The sequence below is a fragment of the Medicago sativa genome, chromosome 8 (genome assembly GCF_051527215.1).
Source record: "Medicago sativa cultivar Bolivia chromosome 8, Bolivia_mono, whole genome shotgun sequence".
NCBI classification, from domain to species: domain Eukaryota; kingdom Viridiplantae; phylum Streptophyta; class Magnoliopsida; order Fabales; family Fabaceae; genus Medicago; species Medicago sativa.
The window spans coordinates 55,990,016-56,010,694 of NC_140756.1; the positions used below are offsets into that span (position 1 = coordinate 55,990,016).

Genomic DNA, 20,679 nt, shown 5'->3' on the forward strand with positions numbered 1-20,679 from the left:
TAATTAAAAGAATTCAACATAAATTTTATCTAATGTTGATTAACTGAATCACCTCTCTCTCGTTACCCTCATCCACAAGAAGTATAATTTTAAGTGGTTCATCGAGAAACAATTCTAGTTATTCATATCTAAATTGAGAAACAATTATAGTTATTCATATCTAAAATTGAATCATATACATCTCTCCTGAATGTTTACAACATTGTCTCACTTTTTTACTCTCCATCTTTTCGTAGGATAGTTATATGTGAAGTAAGTATCATTATGTATAGTATCATATGAGTATCCGTTTAAAATATTTTTTTTAAAATTTAAATAATTAATTTTGATACTTCGTGGGTGCATATCCGCGAGTATCCGTGGAATATCGGTATCCGATACGTATCGGATACGGGTACGTCTCCGTTTTGGAGTATCCAGGCTTCATAGGTACTACCTCCGTCCCGTTTTATCTGAGCCAGTTTGGTTTTTCACACAGATTAAGAAAAATGTATAAATAAAGGGGAAAGTGGAATATATTGTATTGGGAATGATGAAAGTGGTATTAATTAGAGTTATATTGTATTGGAAATGATGAAAGTTGTATTGAAAATTGAAATGACTCAGTTATTTTAAAACACTTTTTTTAGAAAATAGATCAGATATTACAGGACGGAGGGAGTACCACATAATGAAGTTTGCACGGTTAACGAGTAACATATAGGCAAAATTGTGCCAAATCAACATAGAAGTGGGGTCAGGAACTTTATTACATATTTTTTTAGCCAAAAATAAAAATAGATAGAATCCGAGTAAAAAAAGAAAAAGAAAAAGGAATGCGAGGGCTTATACTTTTTGTAAGAAGCGAATGGCGCATTTGGGGTTTTAGGTTAGAATTGGAAGAAAACAAAGTTACAGTTTCAAATCGGAGCAGAGCAGCTGCTGTTGGTCACCGTAACAACAGCGATGGCGCCGAAATTAAGCTCTAAACGACGACGGAAAGAAATAAAAGAAGTCGGGAGAGACACCGACCACGCCGACAGGCTGAGTAGTCTACCAGACCCAATCCTGTGTCATATCATGTCTTTCCTTCCAACTAGAATCTCTGTTTGGACTATGAGCCTTGTTTCTCGCCGGTGGCGGCATCTCTGGAAGGATATCCAGGGTTTTAACTTCGAAGGTTACGAGGTAGGTCAGAGGGAAAGCTTCAAAACATTCAAAAGTTTCAGGAGGTTTGCATCATTCGTGAACAATGTGCTCATCCTCCGCAAATCCCGCGATATTCGAAGATTGCGTTTCTGCTGGGATTTCAGTGATAACGGCGACTTTCAAAGCGAATGTGCTGAAATGTGGATCCGTGCTGCTACTGGGCCCCACCTTCAAGAACTGTTTTTCTGGTCAGACGCTCCAATAGACCTCCCTCTGCTCTTGATCAATTGCACAAATCTCGTTTCCCTCTGGTAACCTAATTTCAACCTACTTGCTATTTTTAGATTTTTTTTCTTTCTAGTTTCATCATTATATTTAAAATTAAGGTAGAATGAGATGAAAACAAAAGCTTATAATTTAGCTGACTTCTGTTTTAAATTAATTTTTAATACTATGAAATTGACAAAATGTTTTAACTGTGGAAATGAAAAGTGTTAACAATACTCTTGTTTTAATGTCTATCCTTTGCAAACACTGCAGTCTTCTAGGTGGTTTAGTCGAAATAAAGTTTCAACTTCAACATTCTTCACTTCATTTTCCATCACTCAAGAACCTGGAATTCGAAAATGGCACCGTGGATTCAGTAGCTGCCTTTCTCTCTAACTGCCCCAGCCTAGAAACATTGAAGACTTCATTTTACTATACACAAGAGGTTCCCATTCCAATTTCCTCCAGCTCCAAGAGCTTGAAATCCACCAATGACAGTTTCACTTGGAGTTACTTTGATCTACATTACTCCAGTTTGGGCATTGTTGGCAACTTTCACAGTATGATGGAAGCATTTCTTGATGTCTTTTCTCTGGCTGAAAGTGAATTTGTCGACCCTATTCTCAAAGACCGTTGTGTTGATGATTATTTACATCTAGATTTGAATCATTTGACATCAAAGGTGAAGTTTAAACTTTTATGGTTTATATATATGTACTTGTATATGTAGTTCTGTACTAACATTGTGCCATCACTTGTTATTATATACAAGCAGCGGCCACTTCATGCCACTGTTCTAAATTATCCAGAATTTCACATATTAAACCATCTAAAGTTCTATCTCCCTTGCTTCAACTCAAATCTTCTTCTCAACGTGCTTGATAAATGTCATATGCTTGAAGTTCTCATAATTAAGAGCAACAAGGTTTGTTTCACTTCTCAACTTTAATTCAATCAATCTTTGGTCTGTGTGTGCGCGTGTGTATGTGTGTTTGTATCTGTATAGTACACACACAAGTATACATTTGAGTCATGGTGTCCCTGTCCTTTGTTGCTGGTAGGAGGAACCATCACCTTTAAGAACATGGGAGCCACAGTCAACAACAGTTCCTAGATGTCTCAAATCCCACCTGACCTATATTCACATGGAAGGATATCAAGGATTTGAAGATGAGCTGACATTTGCTGAATATATTTTGAGGAACGGACTTGTTTTGGAGACAATGCTTATTTTTGTTGATACTTCAATGGACATAACAAATAAGTACTGTTCTGTCAAAAGATTAACCGATATACCAAGGGGCTCTGTCAACTGCCAACTTAAATTTGACCCAACTGTATCTTCTTAAGGTGATAACTCTCACTGTCTCTTTTTTATCTGTCTTACCGAGTCAAAGTTAATCGTGGCTGGTTTTAGTTCTAACTTGATTTTACTATATGTATGCCACTATCAATCAATCAATCCTTGTACCTCTAAGTGGAGTATGGATCAAATACCGCAATAATGTTCTATCATCTATCATATCCTAAAATAAGAGAAAATATGCTTTCCAAAAAAACAAACAAATGTCATGTTTTACAAATATTGCAGAAAATCTGCATTCAATTTAACTGTAATAGTGTTATAATATTTTGTGAAGAGTAGTGTTAGCAACACTCTCTTTTGTACACTCTCTAATACTCACTCTCTAATTGAGTTAAATCAATGTGGATCCTACGTTTTGGTGGGACATACATTGATTTCACCTAATCACCTAATAAGAGAGTGAGTGTCTGAGAGAGTGTTGAAAAGAGTGTTGCTAGCATTCCTCTTTTGTGAAATAGGTAAACTTCTTTGGCTAATGAATCAGTTAAGAATTTCCTTATTTGTAACTTTTTCTCCTACATTTTTATGTACTAGTTGTAAATTAGTAGGTTAGTAGGTTCAACCATATTTTTTTTTTGTAATTGACCAGGTCTTATGGTATAGATTGTTAGAGTAAATATTATCAAACCATAGTTTCTTCTGTTTAAAAGGAAAAGTGCTAATGTAATTTATGTTAGGAATTAGGATTCAAGAGGTTCTTTCCATTCTGAAATACATAGTAACGCTTTAAATGTGCCCAAGCTTTGATGAAATTTCATGGTGTAGGAGGTAGTTATGAAACAAGGCATTTGACCTTTTCCCTCCCTTTTTTTGTTAATGTTTTGCATTCGTCAAAGGTATCCCTGGACTATATGTTATGCAGCTGTTTGGCTTTTTTGGTAAAAATATTTAATTAATTTTGATGCTAACCAATTTTAGCAAATTTTTCATACAAAGTTCACACAAATATATGTTACGTTTCATTTGAAGATCGTTTGTGTTAGACTGCCATTGCTTTTGTTGCAGAGTTGGATGCTGAAAGGTAATTTAGTTGTTTCAACTTTCATGGTTGGAATTGAAAACAACTAATTTTTAGTTGGGCAATAGTTATCTGTTGTAGTTTCTCTGACTAAGATCATGTCTATGCTTTTACAGTCTTAAAATTGGCCTAGCATGCATTCCAAAACTCAATTTTGTGACTAGCAATAGTCTCTGGGCAAAGGAAAACAGTAAAGCTCAAATAATCTGCTATGTGCTGCTACCGTTCTTGACTTGATTGTTCTTGGTTATTAGATATCTTACCAGAATCAAATTATTATATAATGCTATATGTTTTGATTTGTAAAACCTCATTATGTCTATAGATTGAAATCATGTGGACTTGGTAATTTTTTGTATCTCATTATAGCAGATAGTTTAGGTATTTGCAGATTCTAATTTTTCAGTCTTGTTGACAGTAAATTTTACATGCTTTGAATAACTTTTTTGGTATATGTTTGGCAGTGCAGTGCAGTGCGTGTTTGGAGTGCAATGATTTCTGAAGCTGGCAGAATCTTGTTTGGTTAGATGCTTGGGGATTCATAAAAAATATGATATTTAAAGCAAAACATATAAATATGTAGTTTGCATTTCAGTGACAAGTCTGTGGAAATTAGTATGGTTTTTTTTTTTGGGTTGGCCAATAAGGTCATATTTATGTTCTTGACTTTATAATTATGGGATTTGGAGTCAGTTCTTAGATTGACTAATGACCACAACTCTGTAATGTCACCATTATATATATATATATGGTACGAATCTTGAGGTTCAAACTTTATCTTGTTGCATATTTTGATCTAAAGAATTTGATTTCCTGTTCATAGTAGTCATTGTAGTTCTAGACAAGTCAAGTCATAACGTTTCTGTATTATAATTTTCAAGGTTTTTAGAACAAATAAATACAAGTAAATCAATTGAATCTAACCACAATGGCCGATATAGAAGTTTGAGAGTTGATTTTGAATGAATTGTGCTGTCTTGAGTCATTCTTATTTGTTAGTTAGAGGCTCCTGAGCATGCCCTTTCCCTTGTCATGATAAATATTTCATGTCATTTTGAGTAAGCATTGTTTGCAAAATTTAAAATTATTGAACAAATGTGTGCTTCAATGGCTTCTTTTAGAATTCAAGTTAATAAATTGCAGTATTAGTTTTCAAACACAGCATAGAATTGCAAGACCACCTAAGAAGGGGATCAGATAAGATATTATTTAGTTGCATCCTCGTACTTTGTGGTTTTCTTTTTGCAAAGATGTAGAGTATGCAGATAGTTGAAAAGGTGTAAATGACATTATTTAAAACTTTGGTCATCACGCTCTGTACCTTATTCAAATGTATGTTGCGGTTTCTTATTAATTTTCTGATGGATGCTAAACATGGGGCTCAAATACAAAAGCATTTTCTCTGGCTCAATGTAGTAGCAGCGCAGTTGTTGAGAATTCCATTTTTATAAGGTAGAACTTTAGAAACAACAGAAAACCATTGCTCTTTGCATGAAACACCTTCAAAATTCCATTCAAGAACCAAGCACCGTCACTTATGTAATAAAAGATGATTGCATTGCATTGTTTTTTTTATTTTTTTTTGAAAGATGCATTGCATTGTTAAAATGCCATATAATTGTGATCTGTGATTAGAAGTATATAAGTATTAAATTAAATATTGCCCAAGAATAAATATTTGAATTAAGGCGACTTTAGGCATAACTACTATTAAGAAATCATGACCCAGACCCACGTCGTGCCATATAACACTTCTCTTCAAATATATGTTTGAAAATGACATCTAATGATACTTGTTTAAGGTGTGAAAATGTTTTTGAATCTATCATGCACTTCCTTAGAGATTGCGAAGATATTAGGGGATTTTAGTCTCCTTTAATTGATTCAGATTGTGGTAGTTCTTTAGTTTAGGCTTACATAATTGGTTTAACTAGAATTTATCTCAAATTCGAGAAGAAGGGAGAAGGAGAGAATGAGGAGAGGATCCAAGTACCAAGAATATTGGTACGTCTCAACTGATTGTAATTTTTACTCTTTAGTGTTGCAGTTAGTGAGACTTGGAAGAATCAACAACGAACCTTATCTCCAACATTTAGTATAACTGCTGGTAGGTATTTCTGGGTCACCTCACCCTTCTTGTTGTTATAAAAGATCATTGTGGATGAATCTTTATTTGCTTCTTTGAGGAACACCGCATGTGAAGGCTTGGTTAGAGATTCTCACGGTCACAACAAAGATGACAATGAGTAGAGTTTGAATATGATAAAAGATAGGGTGTACTAAATACCATTTGTAGAGAGATCAAATGGGAGATGGACACTATTGTATACAACATCGTTAGTTTTAAGAGTAGAAAAACACTCGCTAGGGGAGATGGACAATATTTGTATAAACGTTATTTGTATGTTTTTCAGAAAGAGAATTATTCTGTAAAGCTTCCTTCTGATTTTGGAAAATCACAAAGAATGCTCCTGATTGACTGGTGCTCCCTAATTAGATCTGAATCTCACAGTTTGCATTATAGAATTTTTTGTTCAGAAAATAAAAAAAAAAAAAAAACAGAATGCTCCTGCAAAGAGAATACCCACAACTAATGAATTATAAGCATTGCCTCTTGACCTTGATCATTGACAGTATCAACTTTTCAACCACACGAACAAATATACAAGTGCGAAAAAACTGAACGGGGACTCATATGCATCATAAAACGTCTGGTTCCAATGAAGTGCTTAGCAAATAATTAGACTGACAATTTAATAATGTACACTAAACTAAGCCCATGTTCAAAACACAAATCATTGCATTTAACCAAGAAACGCATTCCTCCAAATCTATTCGTAAAATAGAGTGGAATCATACCAACATATCAAGGCATATGGTCTATCACATGACACCTCACACAACATTAATGGCACCACGCCGGCATTGAATACCAACATTGTTTTCTTAGATGGGTATGATAGTCAGATAATCAAATAACTTATTCAAGTTTTACGTCAACTCGTTTTACCTCATTAAAATTATAATAAGATATTTGTCTTCTAGTGATAAAGAAATTTAGAGAGGATATATACAATGACATGGAATATTCAAGTAACACACTAGAGGTTGGGAGTGAGGTTAAAAAGAAACAGACTGAGAAGATAATGAGACAGAGAATGCCTTGACTAATTTCCCATAACAAGTATTAAACTAATCATCCACGAGACTCCCTAATCACCAAGAAGAAAAAGTTATAATAGCTTCCACTGCCAGAGACTTGTGAACTTGCTGAAATGAAAAATACATAATCATACGTTTTGCTCCCAATGTCATCATTTTCTTAGTGAAGCCGCAAAGCACACTGCAGAAGCCATAAAGTGAAATAAGTTATTCAAATTTCATTAAGTTTATTCCCAACATGGAAGACTAAAAGTGACTAGCCATACTTTGCAAAAACCGTGCTTCATAAATCTATTGTTAGTAGTTCGTACAATCAATATGCATAATCAAGTTTTGCAAATCATTCCATTTAACATTAGTTAACAATTTCCAAGTTAGCTAATAAAATTATTGGCATAGTACATTTCATTATGTTTGGGGATCATTTTGGATTTGAGAGAAAGAGCTAATACACATTTCTCAAAACTGTATTTCTATTAAATATTCTAAATCTAGAATTACTTACAATGAGGTTGGTCACCTATATAATTGACTTTTACTTGCACAACCTAAGATTAAACCGCAGTGCAATAACTTCTAAGCTGGCACTAACTTTTACGATCTGAAATTTCTTTTGCAAGCTGATCTAGAAGCTGCCATGTAGGCTAACAAACTGATACAGTCAGTAGTTTCAACTAACTGTGACATACATTCTGATATACCCCAAAGGGTCTTGATCAGCTAGTGTCATTATTGAAAAAGAAAAGGAGAAACTATGGAAGTAAAAGAGAAATTACAAAACAACTAAGTGGAGAGTACATACACACGCACACTCATAAATCTATTAAACATGATCTTCACATGGGCTCACGAAGCGCAGCTCAAGTAGGAGGCGCAAGACACCTACCTCAAGTTAAAACATTTGCACAGCAGTTAGAAACAAACAACAAGTGTTGGAAAAATAATCTCGAAGACATTTCTTCAAGTCATGGAAACAAGTTTTTCTGAATTGGGTTAGACAAGGAAAAACTTGTCAAAAACTAGTTGGATAAAATATGTTCTCTATATTGCAAGCTTCCCAAGTGATACACCACTTAAAATTCTTTTCAAAGGCAAACCAGAAACTGGTATTGAAGGATTGTGGCAAAGGTTGTTAATTGAAGATAGCCCTTTGATGATATGGAAACCATATAGTGGAAAGAGGAGTCAGCTTTATAACTATATGATCCCTTATAGGGATCTTGATTGGGGAAGTAACTCCAAGAACAATACAAGCTATATAGAAGCAAGTGTTGGGGGTATAGGTATTTTAAGGATAATTTCAACAAGTTAGTTAAGATAAAGACTAGAGTGGATCCTGAAAATGTGTTCAGGCATGAACAGCGTGTTGAATCACTTCCAATATGAAAAATGGGAATTAAGACTTTGTGCTGCTAGGATATCTGTAGAATGGTATCTATTAATGTTTATGAAAGGGGTCATTGTCTAGTTTAGAAAAATAGAGATACATTTAGATTTGTACGAAACTATTGGTTAAGTGCCTAATTGTAATGTTTGTTGTCTTTGTGATGTGTGCGTGTGATTCCGGGGCCTAATTGCTTGCAAGTGTTGTTGTCACCTAACAAAACATAAATTTTCTGCATCAGACTTCATCTATTTGCACTAACATCAACGCCCCTATTGATGCTTCAAACCACATCCTCAGCATACAAGTGCAACTCCACAACAAAACCACATATATTCTGTCAATGATTCCTTCTTACCTTTAACCAGTTATATTCCCTCTCGATATGTTATGGTCACAGTTGTTCTACTATTCACAATATATCTCATATCTTTGTTGGAAAGCACGATAGCTATACTAGTTTGAAATGAAAATCTATTTGAGTGAACTTTGAACTTAAAATTTTCACGAATCGGCTGATTACTCTATTACAACAAAAGCTAATAAATAACTTAAAAGCATTGATTGCTAAATTAAAATGACAGACTATAGGTGGATCTAAAACACACAGATCAAAAAGAGGCGGTGGGGGGTTTGTACCTTAAGGAGACCCAACTGGGTCAAAGTTAAGTTGGCAAGTGACAGATCCCCTCGGTATATTTGTTAATCTTTTGATAGAACGGTACTTGTTTGTTATGTCCAGTGAAATGTCAACAAAAATAAGCATTGTCTCCAAAACAAGTCCGTTACGCAAAATAAATTCGGCAAATGTCAGCTCGTCTTCAAATCCTTGATATCCTTCTATGCAAATATACTTCAGGTGGGATATGAGACATCTAGGAACAGTTGTTGATTGTGGCTCCCATGTTCGTAAAGATGATGGTTCCTCCTACCAGTAACATGGAACAAGATGACTCGAAAATATATGTGGTTTACGGATTGATACATACATGCATACATAGACAGACCAAAGATGGATTCAAATAAACTTGAGAAGTGTGAACAAACCTTGTGGCTATTGATTATGAGAACTTTAAGGTCATGACATTTCTCAAGCACGTTGACCAGAATATTTGAGTTAAAACAGGGAAGAGTGAACTTTAGATGTTCTAAATCGCGAAATTCTGGATAATTTATAACAGGAACCTGAAGTGGCCACTGCATGTATACAATGATGGCAAGTGATGGAAATAAAATTAGTACCAAACTATATTTATATATAAAGCATAAAAATAAATCTTCACCTTTGATGTTGAATGACGTGACACTAGATATAATTCATTATCATCATTTTGAAGGTCATTGAGAATAGGGTCAACAAATTCACTTTGACAATAGGAAAAGACATCAAGAAATGCTTCCGCCATAGTGTGAAAGTTGCCTGCAATGCCCAATCTGTAGCCACCAGGACCAAGAAAAGTCCAAGTGAAATTATCATTGGTGTATTTCAACAACCTCTTGGAGCTGGAGAAAGTTTTAGCCAAACTGTTTCCATATACAGAGTAAACCTCCAAATCTTCGAGCTTGGGGCAGCCAGAGAGAAAGGCAACTATCGAATCTAAATCCATTGTGCATAGATACACCTTCTTCAGTGATGGAAATTGCACTAAAGAATGTTTAATCTCCATATTGTATTTACCACCAGATAGACTGCAAAGTTTCCAACACATGAGTTCACCAATTTCGTAATTAATTTAGAGAAGAATTGGGCTTAGTAATAAATAATAATCTGTTTGTATTAAATTAAATTACCTAAGGGAAACGAGGTTGTTGCAGCTCATGAAGAAAGAAGAAGGAAGGCTTATATCAGCTTCAAGTTCAGCGATGCGGAGATCAAGTTCTTCAAGGCGGGGGCCAATGGCAGCACGGACCCACATTTCAATACATTCGACTTGAAACTTCTCGTCATGTTCATCAAGTTCATAGGTGAAATGGAACTTTTGAATGTGGCGCGATCTGCGGAGGGCAAGCACAGCGTTCACAAAAAATGCAAACCTTTTGAAGCTATCTGAGTCGCAATCGTTGAAGCGGAACACCTGAATATCTTTCCAGAGGTGGCGCCACCTAGAAGACAAACGGTTCATGGTCGTAACGGACATTGTTGGGAGGAAGGACATGATATGACACAGAACTGAGTCCGGTAGACAGCTCAATCTGTCCATCTGGGTGCCTCCACTTGTCGTCGCCGTGCAAGCTTTTCGTTTTCTTTTAGAGGCTAACTTGGGCGCCATCGATGCTCAAAAAGACGATCAGCTTCTTCCAAAACTTCCTTTTGTTATTTCTCTGAGTATATGAGCTGAAAATGTTTAATGTGTTTCAGAAAAATTGTAACTAGTGTCTTTGTACTACTACTACTAGTTTTATCGCGATGTCGTCGTTTCATTGTCCACCTACTGCGTTTTATCGAGATTATCAAATTGTTATCCAACGCATTGAAACCAATATTGACTGTTGCCTTTCTGTATTCCCTTTTTCATGTAAAAACAATATATATTTTTTTAGGGAAAAAAACAAATTAAATTTAAACTTTTCCTCTTAAGAAGTTAAATATAGTACTGCATGTTAAATAACTTTTTATCGTTATGAGTGAGAAATGCTTACATAGTCATAAACACAAATAAAAAGTGATTAGTAAATCTACATATAAATTAAAAAACTAAAAGAAAAAAATAATTGAATGATGTGACTAAATTCTTTATCATTTATTTTATTCTATTTATGTAAGTGTGTCCAAACATATTTCATTTATATTTATGCTCAAACATGACTTGCTCCCTCCCCTTCCCAGAAAAAAAAAAAATTGCTCCCATATGAGTATCCTAATTTTTTTGAAGTCATCTTTAATACATTATAAAAATCTTTATTGCAAAAGTTTAATTTTTTAATAAATGGTAAATTAAATATGAGTTTTTAAGTTTTTAGGTTTTAAAAATTTATATTTTGCTAAAAATAATTATGGAGATAGATTTTTATAATATTATAAACATCTTTGAAAAAGTTCATTTAAAAATATGAACGGTATACATGATTTAACTTAAAAGCAAGAACCAACTGTCATGATGAAAATATGACTAGAACGTGCTAAAAATTTAGAAATACTATCCAAAATTTAAATTTCATAAAGATAAAAAACATATTTAACCCTTAAATATATACTCTCCCTACACATGTAACAATAAAATAAAATAAATACTCCCCCTCCATTCAGTACATTTTTCTTGGAATTTTTGGATTATTGAGAACTAGTTAAAAAAAATACTCTCCTTGCAGATGATGCTTCAAGATAATACTACGTCTGCACAGTTTTCAAATCCTTTTTATTGTGAGCACAACTGTTTTTTTTTTTTTTTTTGAATTATGAGCACAATTGTTGAATATGCATGCATTAAATATGTGGTTTTGTTAACCTACTTGGACATTTCATGTTGTGTTTTCTGGGAAGAGACTAGAAATATACACGTCATCCATATATCAGGTTTAATATGAATATTTGAAGAGGTTAGCTTGATAAACATGACAAAATTTAATGAGAAAAACATTATGTGTACTTAGCATTACATGAAACTTAAAATATAATAATAAAATCAACATTATGATTTGACTATTATTCTAAGTTTTCATGTCTAGAAACACTAGCGCTTCCATAGACAAGGTTCGGTAAAAGAAATCAAATTCTTGTGAACAAAATATGCAGCATAATTCCAATTTGGACCTCAATTTTGAATACAATAACTCAGTAGCATCCGCACAAAAGATTTCAATTAGTGGAACTGATATTGCGTTGTGATATTACTAAGTTGTAGCAACTCCAAATACTGTAAAGAACATATTTAAATGTGATAAACAAGGTTTTTCAACGACCTTTCTCTACATAATAAAAAAAACAAATAACAATTTTCAAGAGGATCACAGGCCAGCTGGCCGTATTAGTCATATCCATGCCCTTTTGTGTACCGTGTCTTGATATTAGAGTACCACAAACATGTCAATTTCTAGAGTCGTGAACTCATTGAAACGTGGACTACATATTTATATGTTTTGCTCCCATCGTTGTCTTCCTGGAAAACATGATTCGGCTAGCTTCAGATATCATGACATTCCAAATAAGCACTGCCAAACATGTAGCAGAATAAGTTATTCCAAGCCCATACAGTTTTCTACCAACAAGGCAAAATGAAGAATCTGTAAATGCCTAAACTATGTTGCTATAATGTGAGGAAAAAAAAAATCACCAACAGTAAGTTGTATCATTTCAATCCAGAGACATTATCAGATATTCATGATACAATTATTAGAGCTTATATGTTTCAGATTTGCCCACAAACTGAAATTACTTACTTTTACACAACAAAGTATTGCTTCTCACAAAATGGCGCGTTGGCATGCATGCTACTATGCCAACTTAAAGAGTACGCAAACACAAACACGATCTTAATAGATAACTACTACTCAAATAAAGAACAAAAGTAGGCCTTCTCTGCTGATAAAAAAATCATGTTTCCAACCTTGAGAAATAACAACTAAATTACATTTTTCAGTACACAAATCTGCAAAGAAAAAAGAGTAATGGTCAATCTAACACAACCATTTTCAAACGAAACACAACATATACTATTGTAAATTTGTATGCAAAATTTGCAAGAATTCGTTAACCTCAAAATTAATTGATTATGTTTACGCAAGCCAAACAGTTGAATATCATATAGGTGACAATGACGTTCTAAGCAATAAAAAGCATTAAACAGTGGTATACATTTGAAGAAGTACAGTATAGTCAAGGCATGCAAAACATTAACAAAAAGAGGCAGAGGAAAAGAAGGAGAAAAGGTTAAATGCGCTGTTTCATAACTACCACCGTAATATAGTTGAAAATGTGGTTACAATGACATCCAATAGTCGGAAACTCATGACCAAAGAAACCCAGCCTTAATAAACTTTGATTCAGTAAGACAGATAAAAAAGAGACAGCGAATCAAATTCAAGTTGGCAAGTGACAGAGCCCTTTGGTACACGGGTTAACCTTTTGAGAGAACGATACTTGTTCGTTATGTCCATTGAAATATCAACAAAAATAAGCATTGTCTTCAAAACAAGTCCGTTCAACAAAATATATTCAGCAAATGTCAGCTCTTCTTCAAGTCCTTGGTATCCTTCTATGTGAATATAGGTGAGGTGGGATTCAAGACATTTAGGAACTGTTGGTGATTGCAGTTCACATGCTCCTACAGGTGATGGTTCTTCCTATCGACAACAAGGCACACCATGACTCGCATGTATAGACTAACTATAGTAATATCTAAATAGACAGACCAAACATCCATTGAATGAAACTTGATAAGTCAACAAACCTTGTCGATTTGAAGTATGAGAACTTGAAGCATGTGACATTTCTCAAGAATGTTGACCAGAAGATTCAAATTGAAGCAGGGAAGGATGGACTTTAGAAAATTCTGGATTATTTATAACAGGGGCACGAAGCGGCCACTGCTTGTACATGATAACAAGTGATGGCATAATATTAATACAAAAATATTTATACAAATACATATAAATCATATTAATAAAACTTCACCTTTTCTGTTGAATGACGCAGCAGTAGATATAATTCATTACCGGGACCTTGGTAGCGGAAGCGGTTGAGAATAGGGTCGACAAATTCACTCTCTACGCACGTTGCCAATGATCCCCAACTGTGCACATCATCAAGCCAATCATTGGAATCTACTTTAAGGCAAGTCCATGAGAAATTTCCATTGTTGAATTTCAACTTCTTGGAGGAAGGTGTCATAGGAACTTTTGTCAGAAATTTGGGCTCAAAGTAAATATGCAAAGTTTCGAGAATGGGGCAGCCAGAGAGAAAGGCAATGTCTGAATCCATAACGCATATGTCGAGTTTAAGCCACTTGAGTGATGTAAAATGAACTGAAGAACGTTGAACTTTCATTTCGATTGCACCGACAAGACTGGAGCATTTAGATGAAATCATGAAAGTTAGCATTATCTACAAATTCTTAAATACAATTTTTGGATATTATTGATCTATGGTCTTGCCATTTTCATAGGATCAAAGTTAAATTAAGGCAAAATTATACGTTGTTTTCATTTCATTCTATAAAAAAAATATTAATTAGCTAAAGAAATTTTTTTTGTTCAAAAATATACGAAATATACAGTACATACTACGTGTATGTTTGGTTCCGCTTCGAGAGGGACCAAAATTGATTCCGGTACAATTGATTATGAAATGTTTGAATTGGCCAATACTATTCACGCCAAGTAGTACTAAAAACAGTACCACTCGCGGCAAAGAAAAGGAAAATACATACAAATGCCCCGTATATAGGCGGAGCACCTATAAAACACCTACCAAACAAATAACCACAAGATTCAAACTAAAACAAAGTACCAAGGCACTAAGCTCACTACCAATCCCAGCCTGGCATACCCACGCCTCAACACCAGCTCTAAAAAACAAAAAACCGCCAAAGACTCCAATATAAAAATCAATTACCCATTATACTAAAAAAAAAAAAAAACACAGCTACGAAAAATAATTGAATACACCCAGGCTTCACGCAAACAACCTCTAGCCAAACAAAAACCTTTACCGCAACAAGCACTCTTGAGGATTCCAACTCCACTCATAGTATAAACAAGTTTGCATAGAAATTCTACTCAAACTCCACCGCCACTACATCACCATCATTTCCGGTAATAATTCGTCCACATATTTCACCTCATTCTGGAAAATAATGTGATTCCTTGCTTGCCAAACTGCCAAAATGGTAGCATGCCAAATAATCGACAACCCCTTACGAATCCTCTTATTTCTCCCTTCATTACTCCAACAAGCCCAATGCACAAACAAATTCGGTGGAGTAATGAAAGAGAAATCAAGCCATTTCATAACACTTTCCCAAACCTTTACCATGAAATTACAATGTAAGAAGATATGTTTGGACGATTCTTCCGTGCAATTTTTTTGAACCTTTTGTAATTGTGCCAGTCGTCGTCGGAAAGTGGAAGACCTGACGATGCTTCCAGAGGTGGCGCCATCTGCGAAAAATAAGACTCGTCACCACGACGGTTTTGATCGAGAGGAATGATAGGATGTGGCAAACTATAGATTCCGGTAAAATATTCATCATGTCGGTGCCATCATTTTCTTCATCGCCTGGTTTCCGTCGTTTTGCTATCATGCTTGACTCCGCCATTTTCACTAGGGGTAGCTTCCTTCTACAGCACAAGTCTTACCTTCCTACCTACCCATCAAATGCATTCAAATCAAAACATTAACAACTATGTCTTGCTGGCTTCCATCCCATTTTATGTCTTGCTGGCTTCCATCCCATTTTCTTTGATAACTAAATGGAGCATGTGCCGGGTAAATAAATCACTATTAAGAAGAAGAAAAAAAATAGTTTAGAGATTAATCTGCATACATTGATAGTGTAAATTCTTTACATTTAGTTAAATCTCGTCAAAAATAGTATCATGGTATAATTTGGTCGGGCATATTCGTTCTATGTTATAGATTGACCAACTACTGTCAAGAATGAGATTAAATTCATTGACAAAATTATATATAATTAATTTGATAATATGATTCATAAATATATATTTTTATACAAATATAAAAAATTAATAAAAGGGTCACAGTCCATTGTTAGAGTCATTTAGTCGTAATATGACGAACTCAACTTTAAATCCCATCCTAAGATAGGTAGATTATTATTTTTTTTCTTCATATTTTCTTACTTGTGAAAAGTTTATTCATGTGTCTAGGGTTTTAAATATTAACCATACTTAAAAAAATATTGATCTTTTTTAAATAAAAAGATGTTAATTATGTTAAAAAAAGTTATTCATAAATATTCATCCCCGTGTATAAATTTTTATTTATATAAAAACAAAATAACATTGCTAATTTTTTACTTCAAAAAAAAAACAATGGCTAATTTTTAAATAAAAAGGTGTTAATATTTTATTTCTACTAAAATATCAATTCATAGTAATCAAGATGATAATGTAACATCATATAGAAGGTTCAACAGTATTTTATAAAGTATTTGTTGGAAGTCGAGTCTAGTTGATTAGTTGATTGGTGGATATCATACATCCAAATATTTCACGTTTTAGTAACCAAAAAATATAAATATTTCACGCTTTTGAACCTTTCATGCTTCCTAGGGTCCAATCGGTTAAATAGAGATGAGAGATTTTAGTAGAGGGAATGGATGATAGATATTTTAATTCAATATATGTTTAGTTTAAAAGAGGGGGAGATGAGAGAAGGGAATGAGGTGAGAGAATCTTAACTAAATACATGCTTGATTCATAAGAGTAGAGGAGATTTTTAAAACTAAATTATTTTTTATCCTTAAAGTCCTTAATTTTAGTTTGACTTCCACTTCTCCAACGTTTCTACCTTGCTCGTTTCATCCCTTATCTAATTGTCCACCACTCACTCTCTCTCTCTCTCTCTCTCTCTCTCTCTCTCTCTCTCTCTCTCTCTCTCTCTCTGACATGACCCTGCCTCTCTTCCTTCTCTCCCTCATATCCTATTTCTCTCCCTTTCTCCCATCTCACATTGCCACCCTTTCAACTTCTTTTGATCATGTTATCCTTGTTGGAACAAAATGTGTTTAACAATGAACCTTAAAGGGTTTTGATGATAACAAGGTATTAAAAATTGTAAATTGGACTAGCTAATATTTGTTCAAGTGTACAGGACCATAATTATAAAGTTACATCATCATTGGTTCTGAATGAGCAAATAAAGAGCTATGGAAACAACAAAAATTTGAAGCTTGGACGCTCCTGAAGGCAACTTGCTACTGAAGAGAAAAAGCGCTCCTGAAGTCAAGCTGCTCCTGAAGAAATAGCGCTCCTGAAGTAAGCTGCTCCTGAAGAATAGTGCTTCTGAAGACAAGAGGTCCAGAAGCCACATCATCAGAAGCTGCGTCATCAGAAGCTGCAGAAGTCATATCATCAGAAGCTGCATCATCAGAAGCTGCCTCATCAGAAGCCATTTCACCAGAAGCTGAATATCAACTGGATTTGCAAAGAATCAAGAATTGAAGAATTATCAATGCAAAAGCTGTCTATTGGATTCGAAAACACAAACAAAGGATTAGTGGAGTTTGCAACGGTCATTTCAAAGGTGTTTGAAGGCGTGTGTTTGCAATTTGGACGAAAGCGTTGACATTGTACTTTGTACGAATTGTACAACCACGTTCTCCACTACTCTGTTTTGTGTCCGCGCTACAGGACAAGAAAACAGCTCCAGAATACGGTTTCGCCTGCATAGATGTTCCTTTGGATAAGGAATGGATTTCAAATTTGTTCTTCATAGGACAACAACCATATCAGGCAAAAGATCATTGGTGAAAGATCAAGCTTCAACAACGATTCTTTGGTGTGCTGGCAATTTCACAACGTCTCTCTCACACCTCTATATAAAGGAGTGAAGACCTAGAGAATTGGTAATGCAAGAACGCTGAACGAAAGACTCACAAGATTTTCACAAGTACCAAACCTCTGCTGAAATTGTTCTGCATTCACTTAGAATTTCTGTGTCTCAAAGTCATATCTTAGAAATTCTTAAGTCCATTGAGTCTGTATCTGATTTGTATTGTGAGCACCTCTGATTGTATATCAAGTGTTCAACCTTAAACAATTTTCTGTGTAATTTTGTTTAGTTAGGAAGTCTCTTGCAGTTGTGCTTGAGCAGGAAGTCTCTTGATTGTGTTCTTGAGCAAAGGAAGTCTCTTGCTTGTGTGCTTGAGCATTGGAAGTCTCTTGCTTGTGTGCTTGAGCATTTGTAATCAGATATTACTCATAGTGAAATCTCCTTGGAAGTGCAAGGGGGACTGGACTACTTCCGGATTGTGGAAGGAACCAGTATAATTGCTTTGTGTCGTTCTTCTTCTCTCTCTCTCTGTTTTATTCCGCTGCATTTAGATTCTGATTATCACTTCAGAAGCTGTCTCGCTTAGCTTCTGATCAGTGTGTTCAGTTTTTAGGAGAAACGAAGAATTTTTCTAAAACACAATTCAACCCCCCTTCTTGTGTTTTTCTCACCTTCAATCCTTTTTTTTTATTTTGTTCCTGAATGTTTCCGAAACATGCACTTTAATTTTGCTCATATTTCAATCATCCAAGTTCTACTTAATATGAAATCTTCCAATTCCAAAATATGAGAACGATAAATTGATAATCCTAATTTGGTAATACAATTAAATAGCTCGTGTTACGCTCTCTTCAATTGTCTACAGCTTCTCCAATTTGAGCAAGTTCTATAACAATTGGTATGGACAACATGATTTTCAGATGAGTACTAATTTAGCTACCCCTAATCAAGAAGGTTTTTTGAAATCAAGAGATATAGTCGTTGTTGATTTAATAATATAGTTAATATCATTTTTGTTATTAAGTTCTTGAATGGGATTTCATGTTATCATTGGATAAGATACATAATTAAGGAACTTGCAGCTCTTGGTTTATCAATCAACAATCTTCTATCGATAATCCGTAACAGGAAAAAACAAAATAGATAGACGTCATTGTATCGTTAAATCATAGATGACAGAGATATGTTGCTCATGGTCTTTTTCTACAATTCAATTATTCCTTATTTCTACCAAACTTGTCAAATTGCAGGCAACCTTTTAAGAAATCAGACTCCATGATGAAATTCAAAATATAATATATTTGTTTCACATTTAAAATTGTTGATTGAACTCAAATTTAACTTTTAAAGTGATTACTATAATGGTATAGTTTTATCACTTGAACTGATTGTTTTAGGTATAACTAAAAACTACTCTGGATCAATTTGTACTCATATAGATGTTACTATGATTGAAGGCAAATGGTGAAAGAATTAAAATCAACAAAGAGAAAAATAAAATAATTTTGAGTGTTTATGATGTACATCCAAATCATAAGAGAATAAATAAGTTTAGTTAGTATTCTACTTCCCATAATTCATATCATGAGTTGAAAAGTAATATATGAAATCAAAATAAACAAAGAATGGGAAATGCAGGTTAAATCATGCATGATTGCAATTTTTTTTTGAAAGTTATGGTAAGTAAACAATGTATCAATCCAGCAAAGCAAATCAATCTAACAAATTTGACCACACCTTGCATACTACAATGTTCTACGACAAATCTGAGTATAAAAGGAGACCATAATTAGTACCAAAATAAAGACATCTAATAATAAGAATAAAAATAAAGGATGTCTAATAGGGACCAAAAGGGTTTACTCTTGGACCATTATCTAAAAGGTCCGTATTAGACATGCTTAAAATGGTGTAAAATAGTAATTATCATGTTACAAACCAAAATGAATGTGCAATATCGATTATTAAAAAATTAACCGGTCATTATTAAAAGAAGTCATCACCAAAATTAAATACCATTAAACAATCATTTAAATAGCGATGGAAGCTATTGATGTGATAATTGTTCTTTTTTTCCTTCAAAAATTGCTCTGAATAAAATGTTGATTAGAGCTATATATGTTACTCCCCCGTCACTATTTTAAGCAGAAAACCCAAAAACCATCAGAATCGATCTAATCATTAATTTTTGTAATTTTTAAAATATTTTTAAACATTAAATACATTCACTAATATTAAAAAGTCGACAATTGAAAAAGGGTAGAAAAATATTTTAAATAAATGAATTAGTATAAATTAAATTGACTTAAGTCAAACACACATATAGATAGAAACTTTTGTTTTAAATTCTATGTATGGAAACATCTTGAATCGGCTTACATCGAATTGATGTCCTAAACTTATTCCTAATTTATTAGTATTTGTTATAATTGACTATGACTACACAACTTTTTTTATAAAACTTACTAACTCATTTTGATTGCTTAACCATGTCCTTGGGCACTCATAACACTCCGAGTGCGTTTGTTGAAAGTTATATTCGTAGATTTCAGGGAATAAAAAGATAGAAATATGTATGCCTATGTTTGTTACAAGTTTACTAAATTTTATTCCTCGGAATAAAACGTTCCTGGGAATAGAAAAATTTTCCCAAAGAAAAGGGTGGGAATAAAGTTTCTATGAAGAACGGAATAATTTCATATGTAATTGCCTATTATATTTCCTATTTTTATGGTTCCCGGGAATATTAAAATGTTAAACAAACATCTTTTGTCTATAAACCTTGGAATAAAATTATCATCTTAAAGTTCCAAGGAATGTTATTCCTAGAAATAAATTTGGTAAACTTGAAACAAACACACCCTAATGAAAAAAGTTTTTAATTTTGAACATGTACTTGCAAA

General features: G+C 33.9%; 2 protein-coding genes and 1 pseudogene across 5 annotated transcripts; 1 reads left to right on the forward strand and 2 right to left on the reverse strand.

The window, feature by feature from the left end:
• The first annotated feature begins 782 nt into the window (after positions 1-782).
• On the forward strand, positions 783-4,551 carry LOC146899707 (F-box/FBD/LRR-repeat protein At5g56420-like). Of its 3 annotated transcripts, none has more exons than XM_085737757.1 (5): positions 783-1,439; positions 1,669-2,077; positions 2,171-2,320; positions 2,457-2,745; positions 4,244-4,551. In XM_085737757.1, the coding sequence occupies exons 1-4, from the start codon at positions 946-948 to the stop codon at positions 2,742-2,744; spliced, it is 1,341 nt and encodes a 446-aa protein (XP_085593883.1). In that variant the 5' UTR covers positions 783-945; the 3' UTR covers position 2,745; positions 4,244-4,551. The 3 variants fall into 3 exon arrangements, with proteins under 3 accessions (XP_085593883.1, XP_085593884.1, XP_085593885.1); XM_085737758.1 differs by having other exon boundaries at positions 4,249-4,551; XM_085737759.1 differs by having other exon boundaries at positions 4,254-4,551.
• A 2,217-nt stretch (positions 4,552-6,768) lies between these two features.
• Positions 6,769-10,682, reverse strand: LOC146899708 (FBD-associated F-box protein At4g10400-like). Its single transcript, XM_085737760.1, has 5 exons — positions 10,117-10,682; positions 9,609-10,014; positions 9,373-9,522; positions 8,965-9,253; positions 6,769-7,122 (listed from the first exon to the last, which is right to left on the reverse strand). The coding sequence occupies exons 1-4, from the start codon at positions 10,593-10,595 to the stop codon at positions 8,966-8,968; spliced, it is 1,323 nt and encodes a 440-aa protein (XP_085593886.1). The 5' UTR covers positions 10,596-10,682; the 3' UTR covers positions 6,769-7,122; position 8,965.
• A 1,424-nt stretch (positions 10,683-12,106) lies between these two features.
• Positions 12,107-15,420, reverse strand: LOC146899709 (F-box/FBD/LRR-repeat protein At4g26340-like; annotated as a pseudogene). Its single transcript, XR_015023208.1, has 6 exons — positions 15,353-15,420; positions 14,771-14,828; positions 14,660-14,727; positions 13,937-14,327; positions 13,713-13,848; positions 12,107-13,605 (listed from the first exon to the last, which is right to left on the reverse strand). The product of XR_015023208.1 is annotated as an F-box/FBD/LRR-repeat protein At4g26340-like (transcript).
• Positions 15,421-20,679: the final 5,259 nt, after the last annotated feature.

Coding starts and splice junctions, on each gene's coding strand:
- LOC146899708 (XM_085737760.1), bottom strand. CDS start 10,595: ATGGCGCCCAAGTTAGCCTCTAAAAGAAAACGAAAAGCTTGCACGGCG. Junction 9,523..9,608: donor CACGTCATTCAACATCAAAG/GTGAAGATTTAT, acceptor GTATACATGCAG/TGGCCACTTCAGGTTCCTGT. Junction 9,254..9,372: donor TCATAATCAATAGCCACAAG/GTTTGTTCACAC, acceptor TGTTACTGGTAG/GAGGAACCATCATCTTTACG.
- LOC146899707 (XM_085737757.1), top strand. CDS start 946: ATGGCGCCGAAATTAAGCTCTAAACGACGACGGAAAGAAATAAAAGAA. Junction 2,078..2,170: donor TGAATCATTTGACATCAAAG/GTGAAGTTTAAA, acceptor ATATACAAGCAG/CGGCCACTTCATGCCACTGT. Junction 2,321..2,456: donor TCATAATTAAGAGCAACAAG/GTTTGTTTCACT, acceptor TGTTGCTGGTAG/GAGGAACCATCACCTTTAAG.